This window comes from Cyanistes caeruleus, chromosome 8 (genome assembly GCF_971803275.1).
Source record: "Cyanistes caeruleus chromosome 8, bCyaCae1.hap1.1, whole genome shotgun sequence".
In the NCBI taxonomy this organism is placed as follows: domain Eukaryota; kingdom Metazoa; phylum Chordata; class Aves; order Passeriformes; family Paridae; genus Cyanistes; species Cyanistes caeruleus.
This window is the reverse complement of record NC_141708.1, coordinates 7,512,992-7,531,963: the sequence shown is the minus strand read 5'-3', so window position 1 is coordinate 7,531,963 and position 18,972 is coordinate 7,512,992. Positions and strand designations below refer to the sequence as shown.

At 35.5% G+C, this 18,972-nt stretch overlaps 1 protein-coding gene across 5 annotated transcripts in view; it reads left to right on the top strand.

Moving 5' to 3' along the window:
- Positions 1 to 18,972, top strand: part of ATRNL1 (attractin like 1) — a 432,328-nt gene that overhangs the window by 74,774 nt on the left and 338,582 nt on the right. For all 5 annotated transcript variants that reach the window (XM_086899053.1, XM_086899052.1, XM_086899057.1 and 2 more), the window contains 4 exons: positions 2,199 to 2,353; positions 11,325 to 11,409; positions 13,037 to 13,245; positions 15,420 to 15,538. In XM_086899053.1, coding sequence (XP_086755179.1) covers positions 2,199 to 2,353; positions 11,325 to 11,409; positions 13,037 to 13,245; positions 15,420 to 15,538 — 568 coding nt within the window. The remainder of the gene's footprint in view (positions 1 to 2,198; positions 2,354 to 11,324; positions 11,410 to 13,036; positions 13,246 to 15,419; positions 15,539 to 18,972) is intronic.

Below are 18,972 nucleotides of genomic sequence, written 5' to 3'. Positions count from 1 at the left end.
TGCTGAGACTCTCACAGAATTTGCATGGGGCTGATATATGTTGAAGAGCTCTCTAGATTTCCCTCATTAGTGATGCTAATGAATAGTGAAAATCATGGCCAAATTAACAAACTTCCAGTTCTGCTGAATCTTGTGGAAAAGTTGCTGTTACTTGGAGGGATGAAACTCAGCACACAATCAGCAAAGATTATAAGGAAAAAAACCCCACACTCTGGTAGGGACCAGGAGTGGGGAAACACAGTTGGGTCACAAGTAGGAAGGTGAGTAGGCCAAAAAAGAAAACCTGTGGAGACTTTTTTCTCTTCAGGCCTTCAGTGATCAACACAACTATTTGTAGACAGCTGTGAGGCAGGATCATCAAAGCAGAGCCTAGTGTAAAGCAATTAGTGTAAATTAGGCAAGAGGGGCTGTAGAAAACTGGAGAAGCAAAAGACAGAAAGGTATCTGCAGTCCGACTGGACAAAGACAACATGTTCTTAGGATATTATCATTCTTTCAAGTCACAGCAGCAGAATTCCTCCGTTACCAGTTGAAAATAGCTTAAAAGTAATGTTTTGTTCTACTTCCATGTAATTCTGATTTTCCGTATTGCTAATTGATGAGTTGAACCCAAATACTACATTTATCTGGGGGTACCATAAGTATCCTGTATCCAGCCAATTTGTGGTTAGAAAAACACACTTATGTGGTGCTGTTTTCAAAGTAGGTTAATCAGAAATACACAAGAGAAAAGCAAGTCGCTTAATAAGACCAAAAAAAAGGGGTCAAAAGCAGAAGCACATGTGAGGGTATGTAAGTGAATTGAAGGAATTGTCACATTTTGAAGCAATAAAAAGCTCATTTATTTTCATTAAGTCTTTGATATTTCTTTTGATGTTACTTTCCAGGGCTAGGGGGGAATTTATTTCAATAATAATATGGGAATTCAGGTTTGATGCCTTCCTTTCAACTTCTTTAAACATGCAATCTTTTATCACTTAAAATATTTCAAGTTTGTTGATTGCTTTATGCTATTGTGTTAGAAAAATGAGATGTACTTTAAACTCTCTCCCTCAAACATGATGATGATGATGATACAAAAATACTGAACAAATGCTATGGGAGTGATTTAACAGACACAGTATTATTCAATCATAAGGAAAGATTGTTGAGTCAGTTTGTTACAGGAAACAAATGACAAACAATTTAATTGTAGATTTGAGCAGTGTGTAGTAACGTAAATGAAAATCAGAGTCTAAACTCATAAACTTAGATTACTCGGACAATGAAAGGTTGTTAGGAGAATGTAAAAGGTATTTTGTACTGGTGATCTAATCAGCTCTTCACAAACATGTCTACAGCTGGTCTGCTTAACTAATTCATCTGGCAAAACCCACAAATGGTTACTCTCTTCCTTGGTAAGATTTATTTGCTGGGGTTGAATCAAGTTTGTATTCTGTTCTTTCTACTGGTCCCACATCTGCCACTTTCAAACTGAGGCATTGATACTCTTGGCTACTGTTGGGGCTGGGCCATTGCTCTGGCACAAAGCAGACCACACACACACAGAGGCTAAAGTGAATAAAGAGAGACCAAAGCCTCAATGTGCCTGGACAGTTTTTTTTTTAGCACTGAAGTTCACTATGTTTGAGTTTACCAGTCTGAATAAGTTTATGAAGCAGTGCAAGTGTTTTTATCATACCTGGAATGCCTTCTGCCATTTCTCTTCCAGGTCTGGTGTTCAGTTAATTAGGAAAAAAAAAAAATTTTTTTCCTTTTGCAATATTTAGAATGGTCTAAAGATTATTTTAGCCTTCTAAAGAATTTTTTATTATGTTTATTGAGCGAAAACTAACATGGCTAAGGATATATAAGAATAGGAATTAATACTATGTATGACTTTTCATTCAGTTTTGAGTAAAATTTACCATATCAGTAATCATTTCTGAAGAATGTAAACACATTAAAATGAATTTTGTGTATATTATCTGGAAAATGTATTATTTTAACTATAAGTGTGATATTTTAAATAAATATATTTTTTTTTACAGTGAGAAAATGGATAATCCTAGAAACAATCTGATTAAATGTCATTGTATTTACTGAGTAATAGCTATAGTTTATTTTTCTTGTTTTGTGTTGATTTCATGTACAAATTTTCTTGATGCCCATATATAGTTTTTCACATGTTAATATATATTTGTTCTTATGTTTTCTAGGACTATTTTGAAAGAGAGTGGCTTTGCAAGATACCTTCATTCAGCTGTCCTAATCAATGGAGCTATGCTCATTTTTGGTGGAAACACTCATAATGATACTTCCCTGAGCAATGGTGCAAAGTGTTTTTCTGCTGATTTTCTTGCATATGATATAGGTATGTATCGTACTGTTTTTTTTCTCATTTTTACTTTTAAATACAGCAATTTTCCTTTCTCAAGTCCAGCTAATGTGATTCTTTAAAGTTTCAATCCCAATCACCTTAAAGTTATTTATAAATTTTACAGAGTTTTGTTTCATTTTGTCTGAAAGATTTTGGTTTGCGGGGCTAGGCATAGCAGCATCCATGCCATTCACAAGGCCCTGGATATTTTTGTAGTATTTTGGCAACACACTTTCAAGGAAGACAAACTCAAAAAAGGCTCTACATGGCAAGTGGTATTAAGGCTGAGTGAAACGTGAGAAGCCTTTAGGAGATGATAAAAGGATGTGGTACATTTAATTTCAAAAGAGTGTGGCTGAGAGCAGAAAAGATTATTGTTTGTAAATATATGATAAGAATACAGTTTGGAGGAAAACTGTTTGATAACACAAGGGTTAGGGTGGGTGGGTGTCAGCTTTCATTCTGCTGAGTGCTTCCAACCCTTTGAGCTACACTTATGGAAAAGTCTTCCTATAGGATTGTGGAGGCTATAAATAGATTATTTAATGAGTCCATAATCTTTTTCCTATCTTGTGCCAGTGCTGTTCTTACCATAAATAGTTATTCCCTTCCCTGATGTCCATATCCATATTTTATGCATAGGCTTTAAATAAAAACATGTAACTCATATTTGGGCTTTAAATATAATCATACAGCTCACATAGGGGCCAAAAAGCACAGTCACTTGTCCTGGGAGCCAAAAAATGGGCAATCTGTCAGAGCAGCCTGGACTCACGCATGCTCCTGGTGAGAACAGCCTGTGGATATTGCCTGGATCTACTTTTGGCAAGCGTTTATCAGCTGCCTACAGTGGTAGAAGAGGCTGAGACATGTTCCTTCTTTTAGGAATGGCTCTTTATGGCAGTCACTGTAGATATCAATACAATGTCTTTGCTTTAATACAAAAATAATGACTGATCTCAGTACATGGAACATATAGGAATTATTTCCTGCCAGTTTTAAGGGTTGTGTGCATAATACCTTAGCAAAACATTTGAATTTTTTATTTTATCCCTGTTTTGCATATTCCATAACTGCTTATAGGCATGTGATGGTGTGAGCTTTTGATTTTGTTCTCATGTCAGTTTACATGTGGATTTAATTTTTAATGAAACAGAGCTCCTTCCTCATTTTGGAGCATAATGTTATTTATTAGTCTGCATTTATTAGTAGAAGATACACTTAGAGATCAATAGTATGAGTCTTAAAATCTGAATTAATGTAACTTTCTGACTTTCACACACCTTTCACACACAGTTTTTTATCATCCTTCATGAAAATGTTTTATACTTTTTTTTTCCTTAAGTAGAACAATATTTTGGTTTGTCTAGTTGGTTATAATATTTAATTTGGTATTTGTATTCTCTTGCAAGTCACATTCTCCATGTGTTATGAAACTGACAAAGTACAAAAGAAGCAGATGTAGTAATTAGTCTTTCAATGTAATAATTAATCTTAAAAAATGGAATATATGAAGATTGATTTGATTCAGACTTAATCTTCTGTAATATTCATTTCACCAACTTAGAAACAAATTTCACAGCACATATTAGATAAAGACATTTTTCAGAAAACTTGAGATATTTTACGAAAACTTAAATAATTATGCAATAGGTATATTTCAGAATCTTATTTATTTTGTATCATGAGTTTTTGAACAATACTTGGAAGAAAAAATATACGATGCTATCAGAATCACATTTCCTAGATACCTTGCAAGTGATGGAGTGTTATGCCTTGTCTTGTAAAAAATGGGTGCTGTCTGGAAACCAGCTGAATCCTGGAGATAGAGCCTATGCTATTTATGTTCAAGTTGGGCTAGAGAGTACTTTTGATTATCTCTCTTATTATATGTGACATAATCCTCTGGATAGATTGCTTCAGCTTTTTATTACCCATGAAAACACTGTTTTTCATATTAATGTGGAATAACTGTTCGTGTGGCTTCATCTCAGTTAAGCTTAGCTTTTGAAAAGGTTGGTTTCTGATTGGTAATCCACACTCCTCTAGTCCAGGCATAGAGAAAAGTATCTCCAGAGAGCAATTCATTTTACCAAGTTTATGACAGAGGTACCTTTTCTGCACCCCCTGCTTTTCTGAATCACTGCTGTCTAAATTCTGTGCTTAGTCTATAACAAGTATTAGACATTTAAATGTGCCATGAGCCAAAAGCTCAATTCAGTAATTTGAAATGCCTACCACATATTTGTTAAGGGTGAAGACACAGGGATGGGGAGAAGTTATAAAAACTGCTATGGTGCCGTAATTCTCATAATTTTATATTGCTTGATGTATTTGCTTATATAGCAGTAAATATATCAAGAGAAGACTCCTGCATTACAAGAAAGACCTTTAGAAATCTGACCTTGGTATATTTCTGTTCTGCTTTGATATTTTACCACCAGGTTGCCCCTGGGTTGCTCTGGAATCCCCTTAAAGATCCATAGAGGGTCATTCTTGTAGACATCAGATATTTTCCAGCTGTGCTGTTATTGCTTCATCCATCTGAAAGAGGAACCTTGGCAATGGGGACAGTCTTGAATGCTGTGGTTGACCTGCAGTTTTCTAAATTATGTTGGTTATGGCTTTTCTTTACAAGGACCTCTGTATGCTTAAAACACTTCTGTTCCAATCAGGTCTTAGTAAAGTAGTTTAGATTATATTTTTTGAGTATTCACATGCAAAATTTGCAGATAAAAAGAGATTAATTGGACACACAGAATCAGAGTTTAAAACAGATTCTAACTACTGAGACCAATATTAAAATACAATTAAATAAAAATTTTATTTTTTAAAGAGTAAGGATATTTGTTTTAGTTTCTGGCTAAATGGTGCAGTTAGTAAATATATCTCTGCATACCCAAGTTCCTTAAGTTTGAGTTTATGAAGTATTCAATCTCTGTCCTTTTGCTCCACATTTGACAGTTGCTAAGGTGTCTGGATACCCTTGATACGTACAGAGAATTATTGACAGGGAATCGTTATAAAAGCCCAAACCTGAAATCCTGGGAACATGGCAGCTGTTTCTGTGCTTTTTCCTAGTGGTGGTGGGAGTTCTGCATTGTTTGGATCTGTGGGAGAAGTGCAATAACCCGTATGTTTACACTGATAATATACTCCACAATATTTCTTTTGTTACTATCTGTATTTCAGTTTATTATTATGGATTAAATAGTATGCAAATTCAACTGCTTATGAAAGACAATATTGCATATGAAGCATTAAGTTTCTTCCAGGGTATTCAAAGCAAGCTTAAAAACATTCTCCTTTTTGGAAAAAAAATTCAAAATTATCTCATGAGATTGACTTTAGTTCCATTTGTAATCAAACATATTGCTTGTGTTTTGTAATAAAATGAATTGTTTATTCATAAATTGTTTGCTTGTAAAGTAAATTGTTTCATCTCTAGTCTTTGCCATTAACAAAATGAAGTAGTTTAAATATCTGTAAATTTTTTTTCTAATATGAACACATCTATTTTTGCAGTTCTCCCTGTTTCTGGAGTTACAAATATATTATCAATGTGCCATCACAAAGAAAATGTAAAGCAGTGCCTGTGAAAGATTAAGTTTTATGCGTTCCTGAGCACTTAAGTTATAAATGCAGTTTTGGTGCAGTCTGTAACAGCAATTACCTCCTTATTGCTGTGCTATTAGAAGAGCAAAGCCATAATAATATAATACACTAATTGCTCCCTTTAATAGCAAAGCGTAAGGTTGTTGATTTCTTTATATTGCTTGGGGAGTCACTGTTATGTGTATAGACTCTGTTGTAGATGTTAGTTCTATAGTTGAAATTCGATTCATGCTGTTTTGAACATACTTGCCATTGTTTTTTCCTGAGAGTAAGGAGATTTTTATTATCTGATTAAAGAAAAATATTTATGCAGTGTAGAAAGACTCAGAAAATAAGTTTTCTGCTAGTTCATAACTTTCATGATGTTTTAGTTTATGTTCAGTGTTTAGTTGTCCAGAGTTATAAATGAGAACCAGACAGAGGTATAATGGTGTCCATATGTTGTGAACCAGCATTGCTTCTTTTATCAAAGAAAAAGGAACTTAGTCATTATTAGAAATATGTAAAGAGAAAATAGAAGCATAAGCTGGCATTGGATCCTGTGTAGCACATAAGGCTGCACTGCAGTGTTGCAGAGTGTGATTGAGCAGAATAAATACATTGGCATTTCAAATCTATTGAAATAGTTTGAGATTTAGAAATGATTTGATAAATGTAAGCAAAAAGTAGGTGGTTTCATATAGCTTCTCTTAAAACAAAGCTCTGAATGCAGTAAGAGGTTGTCACTAAATCAGGCTGCCACTGCCAAAATACAAATGTGATCCTAGAGGTGACATATGGAATATCTGTTGCCTCTTTTTTAAAGACTGTCCAAACAACTTTTGCTTCCTATTTTTAACAATACTATTTTTTTCTAGGTTTTTTTTTTCCCCCATTAAGTCACATTTTGGGAGCCTAATCTTAGTTAAATTTTCTAAATCAAAATCTATGTTCAGGTATTTTACTGACATACTGACATGACAAAGTTGGTTAGAAATTATTTGGTTGTTTCTGTTTTGGGTTTGTTTTTTTTTTTCCAATGGAATCATACTGGGAAACCTTCCAGTAGTGTATGAATACTGTTGCAGCATTGAGAACTTCCCTATGAAGTGCCCAGGTCATCTTCTCTGATAACAGTAATGCAGTATTGCCAGTAGGTTGTAGATGAGATGTGTGGAGGCCTGACCTGTTGGAGTGAGGCCTCTGGAGAGCAATACCCTGTGCAAAGTTCAAGTGGGGATTTTCTCTGCCAGCATCAGCTGAATTGCTTCAAATCCAGTGCATTTCTGTGGTGTTTCATCACAAAAATGTGTGTGACTGGCGATTCACTGTCAGAGCCACTCCTGTATTATCTGGAAACCATTTAATCTACTCCAGGGAGGAGGATGAAACTTTTTCTGTGAATGTATAATGTGGTACAGCTTCTTCTTAAAGTAGAAGCCTTAGTAATAGAAAGAAAAAAAACCCTTTATTTCTCCTTGTACTTTTCAGTGGCTAAAAATTCTGCTAATCAGTTTGGAATGAATAGTATTGTTTGTTCATCTGTTTCGTAGCTGGTTCTATTAAAAGCAGAATGTGCTTCCATGTGCTATGTGCTCTACCTGGTTACAGATAGAACAGATACAACTAATACTATATCTTCCACTTGCTATTGGTATAATGCCTTGAGGGCATAACATTTTATGGAGGAAAATATTTTATTCTTTGCTGCACAGAGTTTATCATCATTATTAGACTTAGTATAATACACACAACACGTAGCATTCTGTAATATTGATAAATCATATTGTAAATCATATTACATTTACCTTTTGTCATTTTTTTCTTGTAGTGGTACAGTGAAGTCTGGAAATTTGGGTTCTTAGATGTGTTCAGCAGAAGTTTGAAGATGATTGGCAGGGATGAATTCTATTTGATTCTTTACTGAAAAACAGCAGGAATCAGTTGGCTAGCTATCTGTATTTTGTATTAATCAACTGTACTGAGAAACTCACATCAGGAATTGAAAGCTGAGCAAAAGTATTATTCTTGCATAGTGCTCTGTTCAGTAGTCATTGAGAAGACTAGGAGCAGATAAGAGGGGAGGCTATTTGTAATAAACTTCCCTCCCTCTCTTTTCTTGTACTCTATTGAAAAGACCTGCCAGTTTGAAAAATACCATCAGTAAGAAAGGAATTATTATATCTCCAGCCCTCAGGGGTTCCTCATCTGAAAACCAGCCTTTATTATGGTTTTATAGTCTTCCTTTGCTGTTAAATTCCACTTTTTCTAAAATAAATTTCTAAGTACAGGAAAGACTATATATTTATGTTCATAATGTATATGTTTGTAAAAATAAGAAAATTAATGTCAACATTTCCCAGGATCAGGTGAAAATTTAGTGTGAGTTTTAAAATCAGACGGAAATTTAGTGTGGGCTTCCTAAATTGTTTCCTTTATCATCAAAGGCACTCAAGCTCACACATGCTGTGTCTGTTATGTGCAGTGACTTAGCAGCAGCAAGAACTAGATTTTGAAGTATAATAGTAAGATTTTGTTGGTCAATTGTTAAAATGCTTGATTTTTATAGGTTTTAAAATGGAAGTTTTAAAGGAAGTATTTTCTTGAATTAGATTTTGAATTAGTGCTTGGACTGTTGATCCCTTATTTCTAATAAATAATATTGCTCTCGGTCTGAGTTACTTTCATAAGTCAAACCACCTGGAGGCATCAAATGCCAGTGTTATGGATGGATATGGGTAATACACAACTTCTGTATTTAATACTACTCCCAACTTCATCAGAAACTTCTAAGTAGGTAGTTGGTGTCCTAGTGCTGTGATCTCTTTGGTTGAAACTGTTTCAGGAGTATCTCTCTGGCAGGTACATACTTTCACCACTCTATTTAAGCAGAGCAGATAAGAAAAAAACAATTGTGAGAGATTCAGTGTATTAATAATTCCATTGTGTTATGATAATATAATATTAATGATGATAGTGACAGAACATAGAAGTTGAGAAAGAAGTAAGTATTTTTGGATGTGTTGCTCCCATAAGACAGTGAATTAAACTTGCTGTACTTCACACTGCTAATTCCATTGTGAGTCCACCACCTGATGTCAAAATTATTTCTGTTTGAACCATCTGTGTTACTCTGGTAATAATATGCTTTTAGTTTCTGTTTCCAGTTTCTAAAGAGGTGTCAATGATTTATTTATCAGATCCATGGTCTCACAGGGGCTGTCTTTATGGGCTCAGGCTGTGCTTGGGTGGAAGCCCAAGCTGATTTAGCGGTGTTGCTGTCTTAGCTGTGCCGTCCTATCCTCTCCTGTGTGCTGAGTCCATCCTCATGTGACCGTGCACTGAGGTGTTCCAGCGGGCTTTGCTAACAGGATGCTGACTGCACAAAGTGCTGCTGTCAATAATTTTCTGCTGTGAATAATTTTCTGCATTAGAAGTGCCAAAACAGCAGCACTGGCAGAGTTGAACTGTTCTGACAGTGGGAATGAGACCAGCCTGGAGGACAGTTTGTTCCTCCTGGATTTCCTAATATCCATTTCTGGTTTTTAAGCTGAGGAGTGAGTTTATGATCTGACTATTGAGAAATGCCTCTACCCAAATTAAGGTGCAAAAAAGCCATATGCCCAAGCCAGTAGCACAGATTTTATTTAACAGTAAATGTGAAGGAGAGAGAGATGGGGAAAAGCAGGGGGGATACAGGGGGGAGTAACAAGACTGAGAGAGAGACAGATCTTTGTTTGCCACAGTAGAAATTTTTGTCTGGATGCATTTCCCAGGATGTACTACCCTGACTTTGCCAGGCCCAGAGCCAGTCCCATTCTGTACTTATCTTCAGGACAAAGTCCTTCTGTGATCCTAAAAGTGTTTGAGGCAATTGTGATCTCTTAAGTCTTTTATAGGAGAGAAGATGATTTTTTGTTTTTTTTTTTTTTTTTTTAAAATATGTGGTCTGATTGTGATATTCATTTATTTATTAACCATATTTGTAACTTGCATAAATCATTCCATATTTTAAGTACATCATATACCTTCTTTAGATGTGACATTGCCACTGTCATTGGAATCTTGCAGGTAAATGAACTCAGCATTATTATGTAAAACCTCTCTTGCATTAAGACTCTGGAAACAGGTTTCAGATGTGTTCTCGACAGTCTTGATGTCTGCCAGCAACCTTTTCTAATTGTTGATCTTTTTAGGACACTTCTGCTTGCATTAGTAACTCTGACTCTGCAGCTTCTACAGGCAGTACTCTCCACTTCTCTGTATTATGAAGTTTACTGAGCAAATACATTTTTAAAAAAAAATTATTTGTTTTTTTTGTCTTTGTGTCCAAGTTGATAGCTTTGCCTCTGGCTTAAAATGAAGTTTCTATATATGTAAATAAAGCAATGCTTTTATTTGGAGTAAATTGGAGAGCCTTCTTTCCCTTCCACTCCTTTTCAGCTTTGGATATAATCCTTATCCTTTGTGTGTATAGCAGATTTTTGTTTTTTTAATGAGAAAACTCTCATATTAGGGTTACAGTTGTCCTGAAAGTTTTCCCTACCTGACTCCAAAACCCATAATGACAATAAATTCTAGGAATGTTTTACTTGCTCTTTCCCTACTCCACTTTATAGGGATTTCCTTGAAGTTCCTATCTGTAGTTTCAATCTGCTCCCTATTTCTTTTACTGTGGGATTTGAGTATATGAAGTCCATGGTGTTTAAGTAGGAAATAATGAAGAAAGGACTAATTGTTCTCAAGAACTAAAACCCTAGTGAAGAAAGAAAAAATAAACCACAACAAAACCACTTTTGTGTACAGCAGTTCTAAAAGATATGTACTTGAATAATTAATTTGACATGGAGATCCTGATACATCATTCCTCTCAAGTATGTGGAAAGTAATTAGAAGCATACTTAAATCAAGATACCAAAAGTAAGGCAATAATGAGGTGGGTTGCATAGCTGAAAGAATAATAGTTTATTTTAAAACACTTAAGAAAGAACTATGTTCACTGCCATAGATATTCCATGAAATACTTATAAATTGAAAACCTTTAGCTAATTTGAGAGCATGTAAACATGAGGGCAATATTACTGGTCCCTTGATCACAACGATGGCAGGGCTTGCTGTTGTGGGTGCTGAAACTGGCTGTGAAGGCAGACAACTGCACGTACAATAAAGTGGCTCTTCTATGCATGTCCTGTGGTCTTGATAAGTGTTAGGATAGATCAGTGTTGCTGACAAGTTCTTTTAGCATCTATGCACAAATGCATCTAAAAGGAGTAGCCTGCTGATTAATCCTTGAGTACTTAAAATATACTTCACCTGTATTTTGCTGAAAACTTCAAATTATTTGATATATGTTTGGTGTTTTGTCTTTCAGCTTGTGATGAATGGAAGGTTTTACCAAAACCTAATCTGCATCGAGATGTCAACAGATTTGGTCACACTGCTGTTGTCAGTAATGGGTAAATGAAGTATCTCTTAAACTTTCCTTGCCATTTTTCTGAAGGAAAAAAACTGTAGCAGAAATCACACTTAAGTATGATAACAGAACTGATGTAACTTATTAAAATGGAAAGTAGTGCTCATCAGGTAATGAGTACAGCTAATCCCCAGTCTGCCAGGCTGTGGGAGCTGTTCAGTGACATTTAGGTGAACATTCCAGTGTACTGAGGTGTTTTCCCACTGTTGAGGACTACACTGAATTTGATATTTGGTACCAAGGATAACCCTTACTTAGGTGTGATGGGAGAAATCATTTCTCTCTGCAGTATGCTGTAATTCTTCATTCTTCTACAATCATAAGATAACCATGTAACTAAAATTTTCTGAGAGAAAGGCAAGATTTTGATGATACTGATACAGTTATTATCTTTAACACCTGAAGGAGGAAAAGCCTGCCAGCAACTAGATGATATTAAGTTGGAAAAGTTGTAGAAAACAGTAGTCAGGTTTAAAGAAATGTTTATTATTTTATTTGTCTCAGCTTTTGTTTTGCTGGTTGCCAACTGGCCTAGTTGAATCTAAAATTGCAGTACTATAGATAATTTTACCTCTTCTAGATTATTCATCACACTAATAAAGCCAGGACTTAAGTATTTGTGGGCAACTTAGGGGTCCTCCATATAAGGATGCTGTATAGGTCAGAAATGAGGTAATGAATAATGCTACAAATATGAGTGTGACTGCTTTTAACAAAAATAGAACTAAATTGTAAGTATGTACACAGAGCACTTGACATTAATCAATGAACAGATTTATTTATTAAGACAAAATTGCTTGGAGTTAATGAATTCAGCAACTGATATTTTTTCATTATGATTTGTGTATTTTATGCCATCTAAGCCATATCTGAGACTTTGAGAACTGTCACTTTCTATGAATTTCATTCAAAATGCTTTTTTTTTTATATTATTAATTTTTTTTTTATTTTTAAAGAACCTAGTGGTATTTTTGGTAAAGTTTTTGGTACCAAAACCGTGACACTCTCCAGATTTCTGCTATTGGTAACTCTGTGATTAATTCTGTTTTAAGAGTACATCATACAACAGATATAGAGATTACTATGAGACTACTTTCTATTGCTATTATTATCTGAGACTGTTCTTAGTTTTAATGAGAAGGGTGAGGACTCAGGTTTAGTCTTTTGGTTCCTGTGTCAGCAGCTACTGCACCAGAAATGTTACCAAAAAGAAATATCTGTCTTGCCAATTGTTGCTACAATTGCTACTGTCTTGAAAAGAATGTTCTTGTTTTCTGAAGGCAAATATTTCATGCTCTGTTCTCAATATTTAACTTCAAAAATGAGTGCATTCTTCCAAAGCTCTTTGGGTTTTTTTCAGACAATTGGGATATGCCACTCCATATGACAAACAGCACAGGGAGCTTTCAGCAATTTTTTCTGTTACTGTCAACATCCATGGAGAAATAAATTGAAAAAGTAATCAATAAAGAAACCACTGATAGAGTGTTTATTAGAGAAAGAATAATATTTTTTTTAATAATAGTATGTGGGTTTTTAATTGTATACCAGAAGAATATAAGAAAATGTGCCTACAATAACTGTTGACTTTCCTTGCTTTTTCCCAATAGATCCATGTACATATTTGGGGGTTTTTCAAGTGTTCTATTGAACGACATCCTTGTGTACAAACCTCCGAACTGTGAAGCATTCAGAGATGAAGAGCTGTGCAAAAATGCTCGTCCAGGAATAAGGTGCCTGTGGAACAAGAAACATTGTGAATCTTGGGAATCTGGACATGTTAATAATATCCTTAGAGCAAAATGTCCCAAGAAAACAGGTAAGTGAATTAGAGTCAGGTTTGTAATGCAATGTAGGAGATGGGGGCGGGCAACCCCCAAAGACGTAATCACATGGAAATAGTGTCTGGAATGTTAAGAGTGTTCCCCCCTGAGAATACCCAGCCCAAGAGATATATTGACTATTTTTAAAAAATCATTCAGTTGTGGAATCCTTTTGTATTTTACATGCAGGGAAGTAGATGCAAAAGGGCACAAGTTTAAGGTGCTAAGGGAGAGCAGAGCAGCAGTCAGAGCACAGATGGACGCTGCAAGTGATACCTGGTGTTATGGGCATATGGCACTCCCATACCTCTGTGTACCAATAAAAGAGGAAAGCATCACTGCTTCAAGCAGATTGCTTGTGAAAAAGGAACATTTGTACAGAAGAATATAGCACAGGCACAGCTGGGAAAAAACCTGAGGCAAACAAGCCCTTTGCAGTATGTCAGATGGGTTCAAGTTTGTCATATGAATTTCTCTGTGGCATTGTGAAGGCTGTATTGTATGAAACAGCAATTTACTGTTATGAATAACTGTTCCAACCTATTCCTAAGCATTTTGGCTTGTCACAAATAAATTGTTTGTGAAAGTGTTGTTCTTATATGTCACATGAACAGAATATTTATCCCTGCTACATGCACCTACTATTTTTTCTATGCATCTTTCCTTTCAGCACAGTGTAAAATTGCTTCCAAAACTTTGTCTGTGTGCTGTGTGTACAAACTGCCATACAATTAAACTGCCAGTCTGTGTTTAATGTTCATTGAAAAGTTACTAGTACTGCTATTAATCAACACTTCAAGACATTTTATTTTTCTGAAAGCTTTTACTTGTTTCTAGACTGGCTATAAAATCACAAACTCAGAAAAAAAAGGCACATGATATAACAAAAACATTATCCAGGTACAGTTTTCTGGAAAATGGCTTTTGAACCATTGCAGAGCTTCTAGAGATCTACAATTTGGAAAGTTTCATCTATATAGAAAACAAAAAAAATCTTATGGCATTAAATTCAAATGTAATACAGATAGAAGTGGATCTTATAAAAAACTGATCATAGCAACAGGTGTTTATAAAAGCCAAACAGAACAAAGCACAGAAAGTCTGAAGGGAAATAAAAAAGAGCAGTTTCTAAAGTACAGGTGCTGCAGTGGAAATAAAGCACAACTCAGCTTGGAAGAGATGAGCTCTATATAATTCCAGTTCCAGAAGAAGTTATGTGACCAGCACTGTTTCACTGCTATCAAATTTGTCCAGTTTCAGGTGTTAATTTTTTGCCAAAAGTCAATTTTTCATATATTCTTTTACATTATTTGACTCAGTTGTTACCTGGTTGAGAGTACCATCTGAGAAACAGCTGATGGTCAATACTAAAGGATACACAGAAATTTTAGTGGTTTTCAAGAGATCGATTCTTGGATGACAAGACTTCCCTGGCGAGAGAATCTTTTAAGCTTGCATGAACCTGAAACTAAAGGAGCCAAACCAAACAGGATTAAACACAGTAATCAGTGTAAGAGATGGTACAAATTCTCCTATTTTACAGCAAGGTGACTTTTAAAACCTTTGCCACATTCAACAGAAGTAATAATTTGTGTCCTAAATGATTTACATAACCTAAATTTTAGTCCAAGTTGCATTGTTAAGAATATTACATTGACTCTTTTTCAGATACTTTTTGTAGATAAAGGACAGAGTGTTAACTTACCAGTCATTCTTAGGTTCATAAATTAATTTAAAAAGATTTAAAATGTACACATGTTGCTAATATCTTAGATTGCTTCATTTACTACTTTTATCTTATCTTTTTGCATAGCCATCTAATATTTATAGAATCCTACATTTGAAGAGAACCTTTCTTCCATGTTAAAGGAGTGAAGAAAAAATAATTGAAAGAAGATCTTCATATTCTTAATTTTTGCATTGCTGTAAATCAGTGAATATTCCTTTAGTTGATATGAGAATTATGAACCTTCAACTATAAAAAAAATAAAGTAATTTTTAACAGAGTAAATCCTATTAACCGAATAGAATTAATTTCCTACAGTAACTTAAACCCTTATGAATGGCTAGAGTTCAAATGAAGGATGCAACAGAAAAAGCTCTGAGAAAGTGTTTAAAATGTGTCATAATTCTCCTTCTGTGGGACGTTTGTGTTTGATTTGTGTGGCAGCTGCTGCCGACGACAGATGTTACCGCTACGCGGATTGCGCCAGCTGCACCGCCAACACCAACGGCTGCCAGTGGTGCGACGACAAGAAGTGCATTTCAGCAAACAGTAACTGTAGCATGGTGAGTCCTCACAAGTCTGAGTATGTCATCAGTACTTTTCCTTCTCTAGGTTTAGTAGAGTAGTAGCTGCTTGCTTTTGACACAGACTTGTTTGCCAGGTTTTTGAACTAAAAATGTTGCAGAAGGCAGAGCTGAACTGCAGCAAAAGAATCTATTTCAGGGTAAAACAAATATTCTTCAGGGTTGTACTGCCTACTGTGTATTTCTTAATACTGTTATCCCCTAATTAATGACATTTGAATAGTCAAGGAGTCGTCATTAACTTGGATTTCATGGATATGTGGTGTACAGTAGACAGGCAGAAACCATGGAATCCCATCAAGGGTACTGTTTGGCTTTTTGCCTTTCAAACAGGACCAGGCCAGTCTCATTAGTCATGCCCTTCTGATCATTGATCATCATAGAAATGGTTTTCTTTGTCATGGAGTCATCTCATTAAAGGAATATGAGCTTCTGTAACCGTGAGGTCCACTGGCTTGTGATGATTTGGTTCTGATCTTTTTAAGTACAAGCAATCAGATCACATAGATTCATGCAAGTTTATAGTTTCTTCTTTTTAATATTGCCTAATGCCAAAAAGTTTTATACTTTATGTTGCTGTTCATCAGCTGCTGCATCTCTTGCTTTTTATTTGAGTTTTGTCAAGCTTATAATAGTATTTCAGCTTTATAAATTTAGCCACCTTACACTTTTCAGCTGTCCACAGACACCTGGCTGTACTTGAGTTCAAAATCCTTTCTTTGCGCTTTCATTAGTAAAAGTATCTTGCTCTCTGGCTTGAACCTGATGCAAATCAATCTTGATCTCCAGACAAATTAAGGTGTGAGTTGGATTGACTGTGACTCAAGTCTTTCCTGTTCAGAGTGAGCACAGCCAGCTCTAATCACTGGCATTTGTAGCTAGTCACTACTAATAAAAGGAATGCAGACACAAATTCATCAGTAGCCACAGTTACAAGTCTGTCAGAGGGATTTCACATTCCAGGCACTAATGGTTAGTTTCCTTTGTGATCTTCAGGGGTCCTTCTTCTCCTGACACATCGTTCTTTATTAGGTGCTAATTTGCAAACCGTGGTTTTCAGCTCCTGAGCAAGGAATAGTTGCTAAGGAGCAGACCATCTTCATTCCTAATAAATGATCCCTAATAAATGTGGAGCACTAGGTATTTTAGCACAAGCTGCTTGGTTCAGTGTCCTTCTTTGACAACCTTTCACGACTAAGATTGTCAGCTTAATTAGCAAACTACGAAGTCTGCTCTGTATAATTTCCCGTCTTTTAGTCAGAGTTTGAAGTGGATAGGAAAGGCTGTTAGTGTAGTTACTGAAGAACGGGGTAGCAAAAAATTCATCAAAATGATTTCTGGAAAGAGGTGCTGTCATAAATGTAAGGTGCCTGTTGCAAAATTAGTCTATTGGCTGTGAGATGATGGTGGCAGAATTTTGCAGCTTCGATATAAGCCCACCAAAATAGCATCAACAGAATGGTAGCATGTGGAAAAAGAAATTGATCAGGCTCATTATCCATTTCCATAGACCGCTACTTCTGGATTAGGCCCACAAACGAAAATGTTGTGACAGCACTCTGATGGTAATATGGGATAACAAGCTTGTAGACTTAGGAATATCACAAGGAGCCCTTGCAGCTGTACAAAAGCCTTGATTTATCACTTAGCTCATTGGACTCCAGATGAGACAGACAATAATGCTTTAGAATCTGCTCATGGAAACTGGCCAGTTTACTAAAGATGTGCTGTCAACCAGTTTGGCATTGCCTCATGGTCATAGAGCAAATTTCATCTGCAAAGCAGTGGCTACTCTGCTGAATGGAAGGCTTGTAAAATATGAACATTTCCCTGAAATAACTCTAGTTGGACAGATGGATTTCATGAGTAGTGCTAATGCATTGATGATACACCTGCCTGTGCTCACCCTCTGATGTGAGCCAGCAGGTAACAGGACACTGTATTCCCCTACTGTGCAGACCCATGCATCATCAAGGTATAGATCATATAGACAATGCTCATATCTGATGTCATTGCAGGCAGAGGCTTGGTTAATCTGCATCTGCTTAATATGTTTATGAAACTGTATTCACTCTCTGTGTCTCTACATAAAATGCTTTATCTTGCTTCCTATGAAAATTATACTCCCTTACTGCCAATCCTGTTGTGCAGAACGTTGACTATAATTTGTAATGTAAACAAGTCTTTACCAAAAAAGGGAGAAAAAAAAGAAAAGACTTTGTGGGAGAGATTAATTTCATTTTAGATTGCTGCACCTTTACAAAATGTCATTCAAAATGAAGTTTACTTTACTGAGAAAGAACAGAGAGAGTTTGAATTTCCCAGTAAAAAAATTTACTTGGTTAATTTTGTTCAATTTCTAAAGAAATAAAAAGAATTGATGAAGTAGCCTTAAAGAGAGCCTTAGTATGTTGAGGCACAGCTGAATTGTTTTATTTCTCCCTCCACCCACTATTGCATTTTTGGCAATGTTGTCTTCAGAAGCTCCAAGGGGGGCATTTTCCTACAAGAGGAATGTGTTTCCTCTTTGACTGAGACCAGCCATGCTCTTACTGCCAGGAGCAGTCTCTGAATTTCTTGTGTGTTGGTCTCCACATGTGCAATACAATAAAGCCTCAGTTGATGACAGATACCTAAATACAGCCCTGATTGGTGTGTGATTTAACAGTGTTCTTTATCTGAGTGTGGCAACATAAAACAAACATTGTCAAATCCATGAAGGGGATTAGAGAGGGTTGTTTTGCTGAGGAAATGGGATACTAGAGGAGGCTTCTAAGAGACCTATAGCCAGACATCATTAAATATTCTTGCACAGTGCCTTAAAGATAAGAATCCTTGTTTTTTTGTAATGTTTGTATTGCTTCCAGAAAGCTCCTTCTTTCACAATAGGAGTTCTTGGATGACACAGTAATACCAATAATAGTAATCATGGCAATCTGCCTACATTTGAGGAATTCAGAGAATAGACAAGAGGAAATATGTAAAGTAGTAGAAGGAAATATGAATTGAATCAAATTTATCTTGGAGGAAATAAAGAAAATTTATGAGTAAAAAGTACCCAGCAGCAAGTTTTGGGAGTAGCTTGAGGAAAATAATAGGAAATCTATAAATTAATAATTTACATTTATATTAGGCAAACTAGACAAGGTTATACTGTTAACCTGAAAAATTCAGGAGGACAAGAGAGGTACATAATTTAATAGCAATTTTGGAAATTCTAAGATAAACTGTTGTAGTATTTTTCATTCTCCAATAAATATTCAGAAAATCACTGCAGTTCGTAAGTCTGTCTATACACTACTATATCAGGATCAGTACTTAAAACTTATACTACTATATGAGGATCTGTGCTTAAAAAAAATCTAAGTAGATCAGACATGAGGGAGGCTTTATATATAACATGATTTACTCAT